Here is a 20496-nt window from a genome sequence, read left to right as displayed (position 1 = left end):
TCCAGGGGCTCAAGTTGGATCATTGATAGCTGGTGCACAAACCACATGACACGAGAGAAAAGGATGTTCTCCTCCTATGAGAAAAACCATTATCCCCAACGAGCCATCACATTCGGGGATGCTTTTTAACAAGAAATGATATTCTAGCATAACTCCATTTTCAGGCGGTTTGCTTGTATTCATAAATTGATTACTTGGGAGAAAAAAGTACATACCTCCATATCCTTTATTGTATCCTCATTTCTCAGTATTACCTCCTCATCGTGGTAAGCAAGACATGGTTAGACAACAGGACTACATTATATGTAGATGGATTTAAGAAGCCAAAACAACTTGTCGACCCCACTAAGGAACAATAAAGTATTATATGTTGACAGGTTTCCTGCTGCAATAGCTGCCTAATTTGAATATATCATTCAAGTACTGTTTTGTTTGGCATAATTCTATGCTGTTAGAAAGGACAGTGGATTGCATACACTGAATACACTTAGCAAATCATGAATACTTGTGCATAAAATGCATTTTGATCAATTACATGATACAGATCGCATGCTAATCATAGTGCATGAGAAGGTGGAAGAGGTGACAAGTCACAGAACCCACAACAACAATTGTAGTATTTAACACGAATCTACGCTGGACTGGTAGGAATATTTTTTAGTTTTCATGGACAGTCCAGAGAAAGTAATGTGTTAAAAAAGGTGAAGATGGTAACGGGGGGTTAACCATCATAATACCATAGCTAGACAACACAAGCTGACCGGAACCTGGTTGTTTACTTCATCTTCTCACCCATAAAATACCATGTGGATTGTACAAAGCCACCCTCCACCATTTTTACCTGCAACCACCTAATATATGATATACACAGCTGACCGGAACCTGGAAGAACTAGCAGATGTCTGAAACTCTGAATTCAGAAAACTAAAAGAGTAGTCCTGGACTTTGAACTGAATGAACCTGCAAGCCGGCATATATATATATATATATATATATATATATATATATATATATATATATATATATATATATATATATATATATATATATATATATATATATATATATATAGCATGACACAACGCATGACAAAGGAGGCGTTGTAAATACATTTCATGACATTCATCCTTTCAATTTTTGCCCCCTCAATTCATTACCATGCGAGCCACTCGGAATAGACCAATATCAAAAGTAAATTAGTTATTGTCTGCACTTTCTCAGTAACGAACAGCTTCGAGTGATGATCCACCAGGGTTACCAAGCCTATTCAAACATCTCATCCACCAAAGTAATCTGCAATAATACAGGCTGCTTACAGCAAAAAAGGGAAACCATGTCTTCAAGCAATAATTTGCGCAAAAGCAACAGTATCTAACCTAGTGATTTGAACTGAAAAAATATACATGTTGTAATTAAACACCTCCCATAACAGAGCCAAATAGATGAAGTCCGTGTGTTCTCATTCTACATGAGTTTACTAAGTTTTTATTAAGCTTGAATGCTTGATAAAAAGGTTACCTTTTAAAAAGAAAGAATGGATCTCCATGTATATACAATAAATGATGGCAAAGGGAAAAACACCCATGTCTAATACAATATATTAGAGGCGATACTGATTTCAGTACTAACCTGGTCACAAACTGGGCAAGTATCTTTTCGCTCCATCCATTTGAGAATGCAGCAAATATGGAAATGATGCTCGCATTTAGTTATAGAACGGGGATTTTCTTCATCATATTCTGTGAAGAATAAATAACAATATTACATGAATGTTCAGGTTCAACACAACAATATAAGATATAACTTAGATGGTGCCATTCAATGCACGACTGCTGAGAATAATCAGAGTACATATGTACATCAGCAACTGAAGTCAGCAAGATACCAACAACAAACAGAGCATTTTAGTCGCAGGCAAATTGGGATAGGCTAAAGTTGAAACCCAATAGAAGCCACATATCAAGGTTCAGGCACGTGAAACTTACTAATTCTGAAATATTAAAATACCAACAAACAATTTACATGAGGGGAGGCTTCTATGGAATTTCAATATCCTACACTATCAGATTGGTTCCAACAGTGTGTGTCAGCAGATTAGTGAATTGCTTTAAGGCTATCTCGGTGCAATCCACAATACGAATGAAGGACAGTGTAGCAACATCTACTGGCATCGACGCAATTATAAGTTTATTTACAGCATGAAGGACAGTGTAGTCAAACTTGAGCAGAACAAATCAATTAACTACATGTAAATAATTGGGAAAAAATAAATGCAATTGTTGCTTACAATGGCAAGACTTAACTGATTACAGATTTGTTTCAGCAAGAATCTCACCTCGCTTTGGATGTTGGAGAATCTGTGTCTCGTTGCAGCTCTTGCACAACGACCAGCAAAAGGGGGCCAACAAGCGGCAATGGGGAAGGGTCAAATGGAAACCAACGCCTCAGAGACCTAAAAGGCAAGGGAGAGCAGTGTTGACCAGAATGCGAGGCCTGAACCATCGGTCCAATGCCATGGGGTCCGGCTCCGCCACCACGGCCGTCGGCTCAACTAGCAGCGCCCGGTCCTTGAGCACCTTCCTGCCGCCGAAGCAGACGTCGACGGGAAGGCCCCTCCATCGTCGTCCATGGCCGGAGATCTACTGGCCGGCGGCACAGAAGGAGGGGGAAAACTGTAAATGCACTCCTTGTGTTCAAGCTATTGAACAATGTGTCAGATATACATAACTGAAGCGGTCTGCACAGGGAAACAAATGGTTAGGATGTAATCAAAGAAACAATTCTATAAATTCTTGTGTTCATGATATTAAACGTTGGGGTAGCTACACATGCAAAATTGTATGAAATAAGTCTAGAACTATGCATCCATGTGGTAAAGTAGAACTAATTATTTGCATGAAGCATTAGGAGCAAAATTGATTATTGGCATGGAGCCTCAGAAGCAAAAACTGCTGGACAACAGATACCTTCCTGTCAGCCTTTTTGTTTAGTATAAGGTTATCTCAATCTAGTCAATGCTATTAAGTTGGAAGCAACAATCAAGTGAGGCAAGAAGAAGCACACGGAGGAGAAGGGCTCACATGAATAGAACAAAATTTAATTAATCTCTCAGGAGGAAGACGAATAAAGTGATGCAGAGAGGTAGGAGCGGATGGGTGACTGGTGAGGCATAGCAGCACTAACCTAGCACAACATTGACCTAGCTTGGCGTAGCGCGCACTTGGTGGTGAGGGCATGGAGGAGGCAGGGGTTGGGGTCGAGCTCAAGCAGTTTACCTATTTTTGATATCAGCTCCACGTCAAAACGAATGGCATCGCAACCTCCTCAATCCTGCACTAGAATTTGGGATCGGGAGGAGGCTGGCATGGAACAAAAACATAAATTAGATTTAGCACAGGAGAGATTAGAGGAACAGGGGACGTGCGCTACCGACCGTCGGGGACAAGGAGGTATTCGTTGGTACCGTGGGCTCTGCGGCGGCCGGAGTAGGCGGCGGGGACGCCTCGGATTAGGGCATCAGGAAGGCGAGGAGGCAGCGGTGTCGACAATGGTGGCTGCGACAGGTAGGGTTAGGGTTTAGCTATGTATGGGAAGGGTGGAGGAGGAGAACGGGGAGGTGGAGAGACCCCGACGCCCGCTGTGGTGTGGTGCTTTGGGAGAGAGGGAGCTCCATGTGGAAGCAGTGCTTGCGATGGCAACGCTCGACAGCAGCGTCCGATTGTGGTGGGGTCGAATTCTAGGTTGGGGTGGCGAGGCAAAGGAAGCAGACCTGAGAATTATGGGAAGTAGTAATTATGATTTTTTTGAATAAGGTGAGTAAGTCAAACTTGGTGTTCAAAAAATCAAACGATCTATAAATCGGGATGGAGGGATTACTTTGTAAGTATCAAAACCAATATAGTGATTTGCATAAATACTACATATAATACTTGCAACACTTGATAAGCATTGCTATGTAACACAAATACTATGGATGACACTTGCGTTGCGTGACAAATGTTGTTAGGTGACATAAATAATACGAATGACCCTTGGAACGCATGGCAAACATTGCTAGGTAATTTGGATATTCTACGGATGACACTTGCAACGCATGGTAAACGTTGCGAGTAGATTTTCTTGCAACATATAAATATGTGTGTTGCTAGCATCCATTGCTACCTAATTTCTTGCAATGCATAAACCATTTTGTTGCAATGTATGTGTTGCTATAGGGGTGTTTGTGTTGTAGTGAAATTGCAATATCACCTGACCATTCTATTTCCAATGTTTTTCTTGTAGATTCTTTAGATTACAATTTGCTTTCCGTTTTTTCAATTATGTAAAATGGGCTACAACTGTCTTTTTACAGATATAGGTGTTACTGTCTTTAGAAGAAGTGATGATTCAGTACCATTTAAGGGAGTGTTAGAGGGTCAACTATACTTGGTAGATTTTGATAGAGCTGAACTCGACACTTGCTTAAATGCTAAGAATAACATGGGTTGGCTCTGGCACCTCCGACTAGCCCATGATGGGATGAAGAATCTTCATAAGCTTCTAAAGGGAGAGCACATTTTGGGACTAACCAATGTTCATTTTGAGAAAGACAGGATTTGTAGCGCATGTCAAGCAGGAAAGCAAGTTGGTGTTCATCATCCACACAAGAACATCATGACGACCGACAGGCCGCTTGAGCTACTCCACATGGATCTATTCGGCCCGATAGCTTACATAAGCATCGGCAGGAGTAAGTATTGTCTTGTAATTGTGGATGATTATTCTCGCTTCACTTGGGTATTCTTTTTGCAGAAAAAATCTCAAACCCAAGAGTCCTTAAAGGGATTCTTGAGACGAGCTCAAAATGAGTTCGGCTTAAGGATCAAAAAGATTAGAAGCGACAACGGGACAGAGTTCAAGAACTCACAAATAGAAGGCTTCCTTGAGGCGGAGGGCATCAAGCATGAGTTCTCTTCTCCCTACATGCCACGACAAAATGGTGTAGTGGAGAGGAAGAATAGAACTCTATTGGACATGGCAAGGACCATGCTTGATGAGTACAAGACTTCGGATCGGTTTTGGGTGGAAGCGGTCAACACCGCTTGCTACGCCATCAACCGATTATATCTACACCGAATCCTCAAGAAGACATCGTATGAACTCCTAACCGGTAAAAAGCCCAATGTTTCATATTTTAGAGTCTTTGGTAGCAAATGTTTTATTCTTGTTAAAAGAGGTAGAAAATCTAAATTTGCTCCTAAGGCTGTAGAAGGCTTTTTACTAGGATATGATTCAAACACAAGGGCATATAGAGTCTTTAACAAGTCCTCTGGACTAGTTGAAGTTTCTTGTGACATTATGTTTGATGAGACAAATGGCTCTCAAGTAGAGCAAGTTGATCTTGATGAGCTAGATGATGAAGAGGCTTCGTGCGTCGGGCTAAGGAACATGTCCATTGGGGACGTGTGTCCTAAGGAATCCGAAGAGCCTCCACAAGCACAAGATCAACCATCTTCCTCCATGCAAGCATCTCCACCAACCCAAGATGAGGATCAAGCTCAAAATGATGAATATGAGGATCAAGAAGATGAGCCACCTCAAGAGGAGGGCAATGATCAAGGAGGAGATGCTAATGATCAAGACAAGGAAGATGATGAGGGTCCAAGACCGCCACACCCAAGAGTCCACCAAGCAATCCAACGAGATCACCCCGTGAACACCATCCTCGGCGACATTCATAAGGGGGTAACTACTCGATCTCGTGTTGCTCATTTTTGTGAACATTACTCTTTTGTTTCCTCTATTGAGCCACACAGGTTAGAGGAAGCACTTCAAGATTCAGATTGGGTGCTGGCGATGCAAGAGGAGCTCAACAACTTCACGAGAAATGAGGTATGGCATTTAGTTCCACGTCCTAACCAAAATGTTGTAGGAACCAAGTGGGTCTTTCGCAACAAGCAAGATGAGCATGGTGTGGTGACAAGGAACAAAGCCCGACTTGTGGCCAAGGGATATTCACAAATCGAAGGTTTGGATTTCGGTGAAACCTATGCACCCGTAGCTAGGCTTGAGTCAATTCATATTTTACTTGCCTATGCTACTTACCATGGCTTCAAGCTTTATCAAATGGACATGAAAAGTGCTTTCCTCAATGGACCAATCAAGGAGGAGGTCTATGTTGAGCAACCTCCCGGCTTTGAAGATAGTGAGTACCCTAACCATGTTTATAAACTCTCTAAGGCGCTTTATGGGCTCAAGCAAGCCCCAAGAGCATGGTATGAATGCCTAAGAGATTTTCTTATCGCTAATGGCTTCAAAGTCGGAAAAGTCGATCCTACTCTCTTTACTAAAACACTTGCAAATGATTTGTTCGTATGCCAAATTTATGTTGATGATATCATATTTGGGTCTGCTAACGAATCTACATGTGAAGAGTTTAGTAGGATCATGACTCAAAAATTTGAGATGTCAATGATGGGGGAGTTGAAGTATTTTCTAGGCTTTCAAGTCAAGCAACTCCAAGAGGGCACCTTCATTAGCCAAACAAAGTATATTCAAGACATTCTTGCAAAGTTTGGAATGAAGGATGTCAAGCCCATCAAGACACCCATGGGAACCAATGGGCATCTCGACCTCGACACGGGAGGTAAATCCGTAGATCAAAAGGTATACCGGTCGATGATAGGTTCTTTACTCTATTTGTGTGCTTCACGACCGGACATTATGCTTTCCATATGCATGTGTGCAAGATTCCAAGCCGATCCTAAGGAAGTTCACCTTAGAGTCGTGAAACGAATCTTGGGATATTTAGTTTATACTCCTAAGTTTGGCCTTTGGTACCCCAGGGGATCCACATTTGATTTAATTGGTTATCTCGATGCTGATTGGGCAGGGTGTAAAATTAATAGAAAGAGCACATCAGGGACTTGGCAGTTCTTGGGAAGATCCCTGGTGTCTTGGGCTTCAAAGAAGCAAAATTCTGTGGCTCTTTCTACCGCCGAAGCCGAGTACATTGCCGCAGGCCATTGTTGCGCGCAATTGCTTTGGATGAGGCAAACCCTTAGGGACTATGGTTACAAATTAACCAAAGTTCCTCTTCTATGTGATAATGAGAGTGCAATCCGCATGGCGGATAATCCCGTTAAGCATAGCCGCACTAAACACATAGCCATTCGATATTATTTTTAAGAGATCACCAACAAAAGGGGGATATCAAGATTGCATATGTTAACACCAAGGAACAATTAGTCGATATCTTTACCAAGCCATTAGATGAGCAAACTTTTACCAAACTTAGGCATAAGCTAAATATTCTTGATTCTAGGAATTTTTATTGATATTTTGCACACATAGCTGATCTATACCTTTGATCATATCTCTCTTTGCTATGACTAATGTATTTGTCAAGTAAATTTCATACCAAGTCATAGATTGAAAGGGAAAAAGAGTCTTCGGCAAAGACAAGGCTTCCACTCCACTCCATCGAATTGATCATCCTTTGTCGTCGCTCCACACCACTCTCCAACTTTGGTATAATCTTCACTCATATGTTATTTACCATAGGGGGAGAAAGTAAAAAGGGCTCTAATGACTCCGTTTTTGGCGATTCATGCCAAAGGGGGAGAAAGGATTAGCCCAAAGCAAAAGGACCGCACCACATCACCAATTTCAAAAATTTAGTCTTTCAATTTATATTTAAAGTAGTGTTTTCAAATTGATATCTTATTGTTGATAGATTTTCCAAATTGGTATACCCTCTTCAAAATTTATATCTAAAACCCTCTTGAACACTAAGAGGAGGATTTCATTAAGGGGGAGTTTTGTTTAGTCAAAGGAAAAGCATTTAAAACAGGGAATTTCAAATCTTGAAAATGCTTCTCAAAATCATATTCATATGCCTTTGACTATTTGCAAAAGACTTTGAAAAACAAATTCCAAAAGAGTTTGCAAAAAGAAAACATGTGGTGCAAGCGTGGTCCAAAATGTTTAATAAGAAGAAAGCCATCCATGCATATCTAGTAGAAATAGTTATTGGTTTCATTCCAAGCAACCTTTGCACTTACATTATGCAAACCAGTTCAATTATGCACTTTTATATTTGCTTTGGTTTGTGTTGGCATCAGTCACCAAAAAGGGGGAGATTGAAAGGGAAATAGGCTTACACCTTTTCCTAATTGATTTTGGTGGTTGAATTGCCCAACATAAATAATTGGACTAACTAGTTTGCTCTAGACTATAAGTTTTACAGGTGCCAAAGGTTCACAATAAACCAATAAAAAGGCCAAGAAAGGGTTCAAACAAAAAGAGCAAAAGACAACCAAATTGTGCCCTGGTCTGGCGCACCGGACAGTGTCTGGTGCACCAGTGAACTCAACTCCAAACTGCTCACCTTCGGGAATTCTAGGGGCTGCTCCGCTATAATTCACCGGACTGTCCGGTGTAGCACTGGACTGTCCGGTGTGCCAGCGGAGCAATGGCTACTTCGCGCCAACGGTCGTCTGCAGAGGCAGTTAATGCGCTACAGTGCGCGCAGAAGTCAGAGCAGGGCCAGAAGGCGCACCGGAGAGTCTACAGGACCTGTCCGGTGCACCACCGGACTGTCCGGTGGCCCAGAAGACAGAAGCTCCAACGGTCGAACCCTAACGGTCGGGTGACGTGGCTGGCGCACCGGACTGTCCGGTGTGCCATACGACAACAGCCTCCACCAAACGGCTAGTTTGGTGGTTGGGGCTATAAATACCCCCAACCACCCACCATTCATTGCATCCAAGTTTTTAGCCTTCACACCTCATACAAGGGCTATAACATTCAATACAAGACACAACCAAAGAAATCAAATCCTCTCCCAAGTCCAAAGACAATTCCAATCAAATAGTGACTAGTGAGAGAGAGATACTTGTGTTCATTTGAGCTCTTGCGCTTGGATTGTTTTTCTTCTTCCTTCTATTTCTTGTGCTCAATTCACTTGTAATCAAAACAAGAGACACCAAGTTGTGGTGGTCCTTGTAGCGGACTTAGTGTCCCATTTGATTGAAGAGAAAGGCTCACTCGGTCTAAGTGACCGTTTGAGAGAGGGAAAGGGTTGAAAGAGACCCGGTCTTTGTGACCACCTCAACGGGGAGTAGGTTTGCAAGAACCGAACCTCGGTAAAACAAATCACCGTGTCATCCGCCTTATTTGCTTGCGATTTGTTTTTGCCCTCTCTTTCGGACTCGAATTTAATTCTAACGCTAACCCCGGCTTGTAGTTGTGCTTAAAGTTTGTAAATTTCAGATTCGCCCTATTCACCCCCCTCTAGGCGACTTTCAGTACTGACATGTGTCTGGCTTTGACCTATGCGCTTCCGCTACCTGCTCAGGCGGAGGCCCGATGCTGCCACGTGGCCTGTTGCCCGTGATGTAAGCCAGCGGGCGGAGCATGACGTAAGGCCTCTGGGCCGTGCTGCCTCTGCATTTATTGCGGAGAAGACGCGCCGCCTGTCTATCCCGCTGACAGACGATGTGCTCCCTCAGCATTTATTGTGTTCTGTCCACTCCGCTGGCAGGTGACGTCCAGGCCATCCTGCAGGCGGCGTGCCTGTCCAGTCCATTGTCAAACAGTACGCCCGTGTTGCGAGGTGCACTATGTCCATCATCACTTATACATTGCCAGGGAAGCTTCCCCTGCACGCCAAGACTACACAGATCACGGGTGTCAGGGCGCAAGAAGATTGCTCCAGCAACGAACATTAGTTTCTCCAAGTACTACATCCGTTATGTTCCTAGGCCCACATGTCAGGGCTCAAGACCCTTGTACGTGCCCCCCTTAGCTATAAAAGGGGAGGCATGCACCGTTACAACACGAGCTCACTCAAGCACACTTAGACACTCGCAAGTTCATACAAGCTTAATACATCACACAGTGGAGTAGGGTGTTACGCTCCGGCGGCCCGAACCACTCTAAACCCTTGTGTGTTCTTGTGTTCCTTCCTGTTTCCAACTAACATGCAAAACGCTTAGGCCCCTCCTCATCTTAGGATTTAGGGAGGGTGCATTCCGCCACCCAGCCGAAGATTTCCTCTTTGACAGTATCCATCCCTTCCTCTAAAAAGCGTCGGCTCTTTTAGTGGTGAAGTTAAAGTGTTTCAAATGAGCCAAACCAGGCTTTGATACCAATTGAAGGAAACAGGTGAGGCCTAAGAGGGGGGGGGGTGAATTAGGACTTCTAAAACTTTCACTAAACTAGGCCACAAATAAATCCCTAAAGCAAAACCTATGCAAATAATCAAACTAAAATGTGCAAACTAGGTTTTGTCTAAGTGTTGTTATCTCTACCGCAATGGCTAAGTTCCAATCTACACTATATAAGCATAAAGACAAGATTGAAACTTATATGCTTAATATAAATGCGGAAGTTAAAGAACAAGGTAGAGATGCAAACTCGTGGATGACGCCAGTATTTTTACCGAGGTATCCGGAACCGCATAAGGTCCCGACTAATCTTCGTTGGTGCCCCTACGCAAAGGGAAGCCCACACGAGGGCCAATCACCTCGGTCGAGTAACTTCGTAGAGAGCAGTGGGCCTTCTCCACGCGCAAGTGGTGCTCCGCTTTCGGCTCCTCTCGGACGCTCCCCGTCGTCTCCACTATCGAGCTTCTGGCCGAAAACGCCACGGGCCTCGTTCCCTCTGGTACATGGTGGCGTTCGTGACACAAACACGGTTGTCACGGTCTCGCAAATCTCTCGCCCCACTCGGTACAATTATAACGGCTCGCACAAGAGCCGAGGGTTGTGTGGTTTATCTAAACTCACTCAACTAACTAGGATTCACCTAGAGCAAGCGCTAATACAGTCTAACTAATCTAAGCACTTCGCAAAGCACCTACGCTAATCATCGAGTGATTCTATTAAGCACTTGGATGTTTGAGCACTTGGAAAAGTCTACAATATGCCTTGGTATGTTGCTTGGGCTCTCATACTTGCGAATGGCCGGTTGGAGGTGTATTTATAGCCCCCAACACAAAACTAGCCGTTGGAGAAAAGTTGTTGTTCTCTACGGCACATCGGACAGTCCGATGCATCACCGGACAGTGCACTGTTCATTGTCCGGTGCACCTAGCCGTTGCCCTGACACTGCAGATGACCGTTGGCGCTGCAGGCTTTTCACACCGGATAGTCCGGACTCCACACCGGACAATCCGGTGGTCTTCTCTCCATGGTGCCACCTGCAACTAGCCGTTAGGGTTCCTGTTCATGGTGCACCGGACAGTTTGGTGCTTCTCGCACAGACAGTCCGCAGGCAACACTTGATTCTTCTCTTGGAATTCACTTGATGTTCATAATGTCTTCTTTTGAGGTGTTGCTTTCCTCAATGTCTTGGTCTAAGTTACTTTAGCATCCTGTGAACTATAAACACAAACACTAGCAAACATATTAGTTCATAGGTTGTGTTAATCATCAAACATCAAAACTTATTTAGCGAAATGACCCAGGGTCCTTTTTCCTTACACATATATCCGCATAAATCATTTGGTTGGGTGGTTTATAGCAATGTTTGAAGAACAAAACAGAGCTGAGGGCGAGGAGCCTGCATGGGCCTCACTCACATTTGCATCGGACCTAGGACTTTTGAGTATAACAAACTATGTGTCTATATGTCATTCCGTTCCCACCTGCTGTCGAGAGATTTCAGATTTGTGTATATAACTATCCGCGTCCGTTATTTTTATTTATTTGGAACCCTTTAGTCCAACGTTACGTTTTGTCTTTACTACTACCTCTATTTTTTTAAAATATTTGTCGTTTATTGGTTTATTTTTAAACTAAATCACGATAAATAAAAAAAACGAAGAAAATAATAAATAGCAGACTCCAGACTTTGACCTAGCTAAAAATCCATCAACTTGTGATTATAATCTGTCCATGCATGGAATATGGACGAGTTTTGATTTTGTCTCTTGTTATCTAAATGTGTCGATATCGTCAGACTGTTTATTTCAGTGTTTGGTGATCAATATGGACTAATTTTGATTTTATTTCTAAATATTATCTAAATGTGTTAATGTCGTCAAACGATTTATTTTAGTGTTTGATGGCTAAATTGACGGCTGGAGTAAGAACTTTGCCGAACTTGGGTGACGGTGTTCGCGCGTCCTCAGCAGCTTCTTCTCCTCTTCCGTTCCATCTTGGCTTGATGTGCTTTTCTTGGTCCACGGCGACCTCCGACTCCGACCGAGGGCAACAAGGCAGCAAACCTCTTCCCCCTTCCTCGCATCTCTCTCTCTCAACCGCCTACAGCCCTACAGTACCCCACCCCCACGCCACCAACCCGGACCGAACCTCCCTCTCTATCTCTCTCTCTGCTCCACCTCCGTCCGACTCCGACCGCAGCCCAACTCCTGCTGACTTCAACATCCATCCCCCGCCATTCGCGCCAGGATTACTCCTCCCTAGCTCCCTCCCTACTTGTTGCTGATCCCTCCTCCCCTTCCTATTCCCCTCCCACCACCACCACCAATCTAGGCAGCCTCCGCCAATCAAACAATAATGGCGTCGATCCGCCGGCCGCACTCGCCCGCCAAGCAGCACCTGCTGCGTCACCACCACCCCTTCGCCACGTCCTCCCCGCCCTCCTCGCCGCTCCGCCACTCCTCTACATCCTCCTCGCCACGCACCCACCACCACCTCGCCGGCGGCTACCCGCACCCCTTCCTCTTCTTCACGCGCCGCCCGCTCCCGCGGTTCGCGGCCTTCTTCCTCCTCGGCTCTTTCCTCGGCCTCCTCCACTTCCTCTCCCACCTCCCCCGCCAGACCCCGCACCTCCGCCCGGCGTCCTCCAGCCCCGCCGTCATCCCCCGCCACCAGCTCCCCATCGTCCGCCTCAACAACGACGACGACGACGACATGAACAACAACAAGCTGCTCGTCGTCGTCACGCCCACGCGCGCGCGCGCCGCGCAGGCGTACTACCTCAGCCGGCTGGGCCACACGCTGCGCCTCGTCGACCCGCCGCTGCTCTGGCTCGTCGTCGAGGCCGGCAACCCCACGCCCGAGGCCGCCGCCGCGCTGCGGGGGACCACCGTCATGCACCGCTACGTCGGCTGCTGCGACAAGCTCAACGCCTCCTCCTCCGGCGACGCCGACGCGCTCCGCTTCCGCCCGCACCAGATGAACGCCGCGCTCGAGCTCCTCGAGAACCACCGCCTCGACGCCATTGTCTATTTCGCCGACGAGGAGGGCGTCTACTCCCTCGACCTCTTCAAACGTCTGCGCCAAGTCAGGTACGGCTTCCTTCCTTGCCCATCTTCTCTCCGCCCCCCCTGCCCTGGGAACCCTGCCCGGCCGCCATTAATCGATTCTCGCCTCCTCCCTCCACATTCAGCCAGTCACCTCATTACCTGTCAAATTAATTTGATGGTGAATAATTTCGTACTAGTACAATATTGAACGATTTGCGGTCGGTCTTATCCAACAAGATTGCATTCAGCATCTGAAATTCTTTCCGATTGCAAAGCGGCGCAAAGGGACTCTGCTGTCTAATTTTAGTGATAAAGGGTCTTCACCTTTTCCTGCTATACGCTGTCTGAATCGACTGAAAATTTGGAACCTTTGTTTTTTTTCTGAATACTGCTTCTTATATTCTGAACAGAGGACTCAAAAGTTCTTACATTTCAACTCGAGTATGTTGGTTTTGTAGTCTAATATAACAGTAACATGCCAACATGGTACACGGCCTGGCAGTGAAATACTACCTCCGTTCTTTTTTATTTGTCGCGTTTTAGTTCAAAAAGTTTAAAAATGAACTAGCGGACAACAAATATTAGAGAACGGACTATAATATTTTCTTTTTTTATTTGAGAAAACTGGATGGTTTTGCTGTTGACTTATTGCAAACTCCTCGCATGATCAGGAGGTTCGGCACATGGCCTGTGCCAGTGATCTCGGAGGACAGAAAAGATGGTGTTGGTATGGTGCTGGAAGGCCCTGTGTGTAAACAGAACCAAGTCGTGGGATGGCACACAAGCGAGCATGCCAGCAAGCTCCGTAGATTTCATGTCGCTATGTCGGGTTTCGCATTCAACAGCACCATGCTCTGGGACCCCAGACTCCGCTCCCATTTGGCATGGAATTCAATCCGGCATTCAGACACAGCGAAACAAGGCTACCAAGTAAGTTCTTGGTTTCTGTCTTCTCACTGTTCAGTTAATCTATTCGTACGTACCGCATCTGAGATGGTTGTTACTTTCTTTGCAGGCAACCACGTTCGTGGAGCAGCTAGTGGAGGATGAAAGCCAGATGGAAGGCATACCCGCTGACTGCTCCCAAATAATGAACTGGCATGTGCCGGCTGGATCTGAGAATCTCGCCTATCCCAGAGGATGGCGAGTTGGGACGAATCTGGATGTGGTCATTCCTCTTAAATAGAATTCAACAGCTATGTTCATCAAAGCAACTGACTCCTTCGACAGGTTTGTTTTGTACCTTCCTGAAATCTGCTCTGGTTCTCTACATATACAGATGGGTTCTTAGTTGGTACCCATTTCTTACATCCTTCAACTTCACGCTTACCATATAGTATACAGAAGGGCCATTGGGTCCCCTTTCAGTTGTCTCTAGCATTTCAGCGACATCTGCTCCACAAAATCACGGCGTGTGGCGTCTCAACGAACGCTGTATTAAATTAATTGGCTTGTGATTGCGACTCATTTCAGCTTTGCGTTGATGATCTGCTCTGGAACCCATATGGTTGATTACAGCCAACTTTTACTTTCTATGCCCCCTTTGTTAGGTTAGGTTGGAAACATTTGCGTCGTATCATCTATGCCTTTCATTTCTGTAACTGAAAAAAAGTGTGAAATAGATCAGCTCAGCTTCTTTTCCAAAGCATAGATGATTCAGGTATTGGAATTCCATTTCAAAAGCATCCAATAATCTCTAGCATATCTCCTAACGTGATTGATTGGGGGTGTGGCCTAAATTTCTTTTTGTCTGCATCCATCGGCTTTATCCTTTCCACTTGTCTAATATTTCTCACATCATGTCTAATATTTTTCTTGTCTCAGCTAGAGCTAATTGCCTGTCCTGTTTTCCAGGCATATACTGTAGAAATTAAGCCATGAAGCTTTGGCTTATATAGTGCAGAGGAATCCCAGGTTGACTACATTGGAGAAGCAGCTCTTCAGAAGGGGAGGAGGCTTTCAGGTTCTGCGCAACCTCATGCAGAATTTCTGTTTTTATTAGTCCAACTTTTGAGAAATGTTTTGTAGGACGAAAATTAGTGCAGCATCAACAATGAAGCCAGTCATCTTGCTGCAAAGCCGTGCATTGTATATGTGTTCATGTTGTGACTCAACCTATATTCATTTGCTGCGATTCTTCTTGTTCATGCAATCGATTGTAAGCTTCCAGTTTTCGTGTGCCGAGGCAGTCTTGCATTCCTCATGAACGTGTAATGGCTAATGAGTACACGTAACTCGAGCACGTTTAACGTAGTACAGACCAGGTTTAGAGAATACTACAAGTGTTACCATACTACTAGAACGAGATTACATGTATGTTTGAGAATGCAGTTTTAAGATATCATAGTTTATAATTGTACATGACATAAATACTATGGTATTGATTTACCACAGTAAAACTATAGTATTGCTTAAAACTAAGATCTGTTTGGTTTTATTGAAAAACAAAGTATACGTAGAGAGAAGAGAAGTAGAGAGAAGAGAAGAGAAGAAAACTGAGGTTTTGAGTGGAGTTTTAAAAACTCCAAAAATATCATAGCTTTGGATAAATCATGGTATTCAAAACTGAGTTTTGACTGTACAAACCAAACGTCTTTCGAGCTCCAATACTATAGTATCATCAAATACTATAGTATTATTTCAAAACTGCAAAAATACTACAATTCTAATCAGGTCCGACATTGTCGTTCTAATTCAAGGCAAGTCTGTTTCGCAACAACATTTATTCTACCTCATAAATTTCTTATGTGAAACCGATTGTCGGCTCTCAAATCACGTCACTAAAAGGAAAAATATTATTATCTGAACACCTAATACTGACAAAGCCATTCTTGTTTCTATATATGAGTAGAGTATATGACTAGTACAGAATTTTGACCAGTAACAAATAATCGGCTGCAAATGCCACCACCCTCTCCTCTCCTTTTCACTGTATTATAACAATTGACTACTAGTACACAATTTAACCAATAAATCTTCGCGGACAAAGAAGCGAAAAATAAAATAAAAGAGAAACTAAGAACATCATATTATTGGTTCGCTGTGAACTGAATAGTTCCATCTCCAGAAGACAAAAGTGCAGAGCTATAAACGCTGGAGGGAGCAAAGCCATGGGCGGCCATGGCTCCTATAAGAGGCGCTGATGGGTCGCGAGAAAGTTCTTAGTCTTCCGCGGTGCCATGGCCATGGCCACGAGGCGAGGCCTCTGTGTCACCAGCATTGTCGGCCGCCAATCTTTCCTCAAGAACCCTCTCACCACGCTCCCTGGAAATAACGATTGAGATGGAATTAGTCAGCTCCTGTCCTAATAAGCGATACGAAGAGTTGTTTCTGAGATTCCAAACATTTCGCGGCAACACAGCTTTGGTCCCTAGATGCCTTTGCGCAGTAGTTTAACACTACTTTTGTGGTGTTAGCTCTATGAGCACTTGGACTTGAATTGCCTCTAGATGCCTCACTCAAGTCTCTAAGAACTACTGTCCCGATTAAAGCGAAGCGCCAGCAGAAAATATGGCTGCTATAGCACAACGACACCACCTTATATAAATCCTAACTAAAAGACTGGCGTGCATACCTTCTTCTTGAAGCCTTGGTAGGATCTGAAATTGGGAGAGCTACTTCCAAAGGTCTGGACCTTGCACACAACATCCTATCAAACAGGTTGGCCACAGGGTCTGTAACTGGTCTGCAGGCAAAACAAAAGCAGCGCCGCACGATATCAAAAGTGAGACCAGTAGTGAGTGTTTACTGATGTAAAAAGTTTTTTTTTTTTAAAGAACATTAAAAGTACCTCATGGCAGCTGGGAATAAACTGGGGAAGGAGAAGTCATCACTGGGATCACCCTTAAGTCCAGTCAGTGGGTTCCTTTGGAAGTACCTCAGGTAAAGCCAGCTAACGTACATCCCGGACACCAAAGTTGGCAGGAAGTTAATGGAATCAGGCACGATGAAGGCCATGATACTTGAGAAACATACAACAAAGAATGGCATCCACTGCAGCAGCAAGAGACAAACAAAGAGATAAGACAACTCAGCATCAACTAGCTTCTAAGTGTTATCGGAATAAGTATACTAGTACAGTAAGTATAGTGCAGCTGTAGGGTTAGAAATGGCTATTTGGTATACCTTTGCCTTTATTTTCCAGAAAAAGCACATAGGAAGCTCAAGGTTTGGTAAGAGCTGCTTCAAGGCCACAAGAAAGCCAGCAAGGCAACCGTGGAAACCAGAAAGTGGTGTGACACTGCATTTCATGGCATACGAAGGTCAGGTAATGTGCTCAGACAGTAACCTTATTTTCTCAGGAAGTAGTATGTTACCATGTAACCTTGTAGCACGAATGATGCAAAAACAAGTAAAAACTAGAATGATCGTGTGGTAATCAAGTATCATTGTGTCTAAACTACAGATATTTTTAATTAAGAGAAGAGTAACTGTTCAATATCGGCTAGTTATTATGCAGTTCTTATTGGCAGACCTAAGAGTATGACCTTATTCGTTAGAAGCAGATGTCAACAAGCACATCAATTGAACATTTTGACAGTCGATGAAGGAAAGGGGAATAAGCACATTAAACAGAACTAAGAGCAGTGCCAGATAAATGAGTAATTAGTAACAGGGACATCTGACAGACTGAATGATGGATTAAAACTTACAGGAAGCTCTCCTTTCCAGTGACGTAGTAGAGTCCAATAGCAAAGCAAAATGCAAGAATGCCACAGATGGAGTTGATCAAAATAATGAACTTCAAGAATTCCTTGCGGCCCCATGCTGGTTCAATGTCCTTTCCACAAAAGAGAAGACCAAGAGAACTGCCAATGGCCTGTAGAAGCAAAAATTCTGTTTGCTATCAATTTATCATCGAGAACATAAAAAAAGGAAATGACATACAGCTCTCCAGCGTTTGTTCAAAAAGAAAATAACAAAGGAGACTATTTTATGCTGACTGATAAATGCCACTCTTTGTCTCTCAAATTTCGGAGTATAATATGGAACAAGCACATGCTATAGGGCCTCTAACTAAGTTGGTTAGGTGGTATGAGTACCACTCCTTAGGTCCTGAGTTCGAATCCCAGTGGGAGCGAATTTCAAGCTGAGGTTAAAAAATGTCACTCGCTAGTTCCCTTGGTTGTGTGCATGAGATGGACTGACCTATGGAGGACGGATCCTTGTGTAGGGGTTGGGAGGTCTCAAAGCACGAGTAAAGATCCGGCCTATAGGGGGCGGACCCTCATGCTGCACGGCGGCCTTCCCCTACCGCCCGAGTTTTAATATGGAACAAGCACATGCCAATTTTACTATTCCAAGGCGATGAGTGAAATATAACAGCATATGTATGTTTCAGCTTAGACGTTTAATTTTGGGGGTTCTTGCAACATGGCCATGCACTAGCACAGCAAACCCCCAAATACTTCTTTCCATATACTTGGCAAATCAGAAGTAGGTAACTTGCATGTTGCAAACATGTAGATGTTCCTTCCAAGTAAGGCCCTATTTGTTTACCCTCTAGATTATTAGGTGAATTATAATCTAGACACCTAGATTATGATAATCCATAAGCAGCTCATTAGATGCTTATATAATCCATAAGCTGTATTATATAATTCTGGAAGGAAACAAACAGGGCCCAAGTCCACCACGGCTATCTTATTTCTCTCTCTGCACTCCCATTCAATCCTTGTTGATTTGTTGCTGCAAATTTCTTCAGCCAATCATCGTAAGAATTAATTAATCCACTTTTAACTCTCATCATACCTCATTAAACCCTTTTTGGGATGGATGAAGTACTACGTGTTTTTTGCAAAGTAATCCTGTTCTGGTAGTATCCATCTATTTGTACTCTCGAGGTGCAGGCTACAATGGGGCCTGCAAATGCAACTAATCGAAGGCAGAAACAAAGAAGTTGTTTGTTGCCGAGCCTGAATTTAATATGTCTATGGTTCAATTTTTAGTTCTGAAAAAGATTATCTCAGTATGAAGACAAACTTTGAGATATTCAAACTTGAAGATTTCATTTTGAAGGTGCTATCCTGATTCCTTCTGTTCTTTTAACATTATTACTGCCTGGTATAATATTTTCAAGATATATGGATTGTATAGGAAAAAGGTAAACGAGTTAGCCACTGTCATTTCTTAAACGTAGGGCCTAACTATGCATTTTGCACCGGGCCACCAAATTCGGCAGTAAGATCTCACAAAGTGTTTCAACTTTCAAGTCATGATATTGGACCCAAACCTTGAATAAAATACTAAGGAGACAACAAATCAGGAGAAAATTGAGCTCACCCCTGGGAGGACTTGCTCTATGTAACCAGCAGTGAAAACGGTCCATACATAGGGGATTGTCCTGCAAGGCGCAGACACAAGTCAAAGGAATGTCCTGGGGAACCACCGGCACTCTGCCGATAAAAGCTGTTTCTTTTGAGCGTGGTGGGCAGGCACGTACTTGGATGGGATGATGGCGAGGTAGTTGAGTGACGAAGGGAGGAGCTGGAGCAGCACGTATCCTCCGATGAGCACGACGACGAGGCCCTTGCAGGTGCGCGTGAACTCCTTGCCGGGGGTCTGCAAGAACGACAGGATCCGAATTCGGTAGCCAAGCAGTGAGCTGAACTGGGTCCCAGGCGAAGAATGGCACAGCAAAGCAAGCAAGAAATGAAGCTAGAGAAAAGAAGCGCTTACGACGGCCGGCGGAGCTCCGGCTGGCTCCGCAGATCCGGGGGGCGGAGCCGTGGCCGTCGGGGCCTGCAGCGGCTGGCTCTCCATCATCACCACCCCCGCTGCCTCCTCTCGCAGATGCAGATCTACTTCTCCCTTGTTGCCTTGTTTGGTGGAGACGTGGAGTGGTGGCAATAAGAAAGAAGGGGAGGGGATGAGGGAGGTTGTTGGGTCACCACTGCCCCTCCGGTCAACCCTGCTACTGCCTACTATTTCTGCTAGTGCTAGGCTTCCTTCTCTAATCCGGTCACCAGTCACAGTCAGCTCTGCCGATGCACGCTCGGTACCGGAAAGCGAGGGAGGAGAAGCGTCCGTTCCAGCGTCAACTCTAACCCCTCCCTTGATTTTTTCTGGACCGTCCACCATTAATCAACTGCTGACTAGTTAGGCCTTTAAAATGCACAAGTGCTAATCGTTAGCTATTAAAATTACCTACACATTCAAATAATTTATCTAACAGTTCAACTATTAGTTATTGTTAGTAAATTAGCTAATAGTTAGTTAACTACTTATTAACTAGCTAATTCTACTAGTAACTTTTAGACAACTAATTATCTCTAGTGCATTCAAACATGATCTTAGACCGG

At 44.1% G+C, this 20496-nt stretch overlaps 2 protein-coding genes and 1 long non-coding RNA gene across 5 annotated transcripts; 1 reads left to right on the top strand and 2 right to left on the bottom strand.

The window, feature by feature from the left end:
- Positions 1-1067: 1067 nt before the first annotated feature.
- Positions 1068-2737, bottom strand: LOC111590882 (uncharacterized). The gene is made up of 3 exons (XR_002750021.2): positions 2336-2737; positions 1630-1739; positions 1068-1293 (listed from the first exon to the last, which is right to left on the bottom strand). It is a non-coding gene; the product is annotated as an uncharacterized lncRNA (long non-coding RNA).
- A 9448-nt stretch (positions 2738-12185) lies between these two features.
- Positions 12186-15554, top strand: LOC100192819 (putative beta-14-xylosyltransferase IRX9H). Of its 3 annotated transcripts, none has more exons than XR_002749902.2 (5): positions 12186-13237; positions 13867-14125; positions 14211-14425; positions 15050-15158; positions 15241-15554. XR_002749902.2 is itself a non-coding variant. In NM_001138010.2 (4 exons), exons 1-3 carry the CDS (start codon positions 12504-12506, stop codon positions 14379-14381), a joined length of 1164 nt encoding a protein of 387 aa, NP_001131482.1. In that variant the 5' UTR covers positions 12190-12503; the 3' UTR covers positions 14382-14425; positions 15050-15328. The 3 variants fall into 3 exon arrangements, 1 of the variants encoding a protein (NP_001131482.1); XR_002749901.2 differs by having other exon boundaries at positions 15224-15554; NM_001138010.2 differs by having other exon boundaries at positions 12190-13237; positions 15050-15328.
- Positions 15555-15973: 419 nt separating this feature from the next.
- Positions 15974-20029, bottom strand: LOC100216993 (Rhomboid-like protein 19). The gene is made up of 8 exons (NM_001143370.1): positions 19874-20029; positions 19638-19756; positions 19478-19538; positions 17848-18014; positions 17321-17435; positions 16986-17188; positions 16770-16880; positions 15974-16459 (listed from the first exon to the last, which is right to left on the bottom strand). The coding sequence occupies exons 1-8, from the start codon at positions 19958-19960 to the stop codon at positions 16357-16359; spliced, it is 966 nt and encodes a 321-aa protein (NP_001136842.1). The 5' UTR covers positions 19961-20029; the 3' UTR covers positions 15974-16356.
- Between the last annotated feature and the right edge of the window lie 467 nt (positions 20030-20496).

Source organism: Zea mays, chromosome 2, assembly GCF_902167145.1.
Source record: "Zea mays cultivar B73 chromosome 2, Zm-B73-REFERENCE-NAM-5.0, whole genome shotgun sequence".
In the NCBI taxonomy this organism is placed as follows: Eukaryota; Viridiplantae; Streptophyta; class Magnoliopsida; order Poales; family Poaceae; genus Zea; species Zea mays.
This window is presented reverse-complemented; position numbering and strand designations above follow the sequence as displayed.

Excerpts from the sequence above, each read along its gene's own strand:
- LOC100216993 (NM_001143370.1), bottom strand. The coding sequence starts at position 19,960 with ATGATGGAGAGCCAGCCGCTGCAGGCCCCGACGGCCACGGCTCCGCCC. Across the intron at positions 19,539-19,637 it reads CTCGCCATCATCCCATCCAA|GACAATCCCCTATGTATGGA; the intron begins GTACGTGCCTGC and ends TGCGCCTTGCAG. Across the intron at positions 17,436-17,847 it reads ACTGGAAAGGAGAGCTTCCT|TGTCACACCACTTTCTGGTT; the intron begins GTAAGTTTTAAT and ends CATGAAATGCAG.
- LOC100192819 (NM_001138010.2), top strand. The coding sequence starts at position 12,504 with ATGGCGTCGATCCGCCGGCCGCACTCGCCCGCCAAGCAGCACCTGCTG. Across the intron at positions 13,238-13,866 it reads AAACGTCTGCGCCAAGTCAG|GAGGTTCGGCACATGGCCTG; the intron begins GTACGGCTTCCT and ends TCGCATGATCAG. Across the intron at positions 14,126-14,210 it reads CAGCGAAACAAGGCTACCAA|GCAACCACGTTCGTGGAGCA; the intron begins GTAAGTTCTTGG and ends CTTTCTTTGCAG.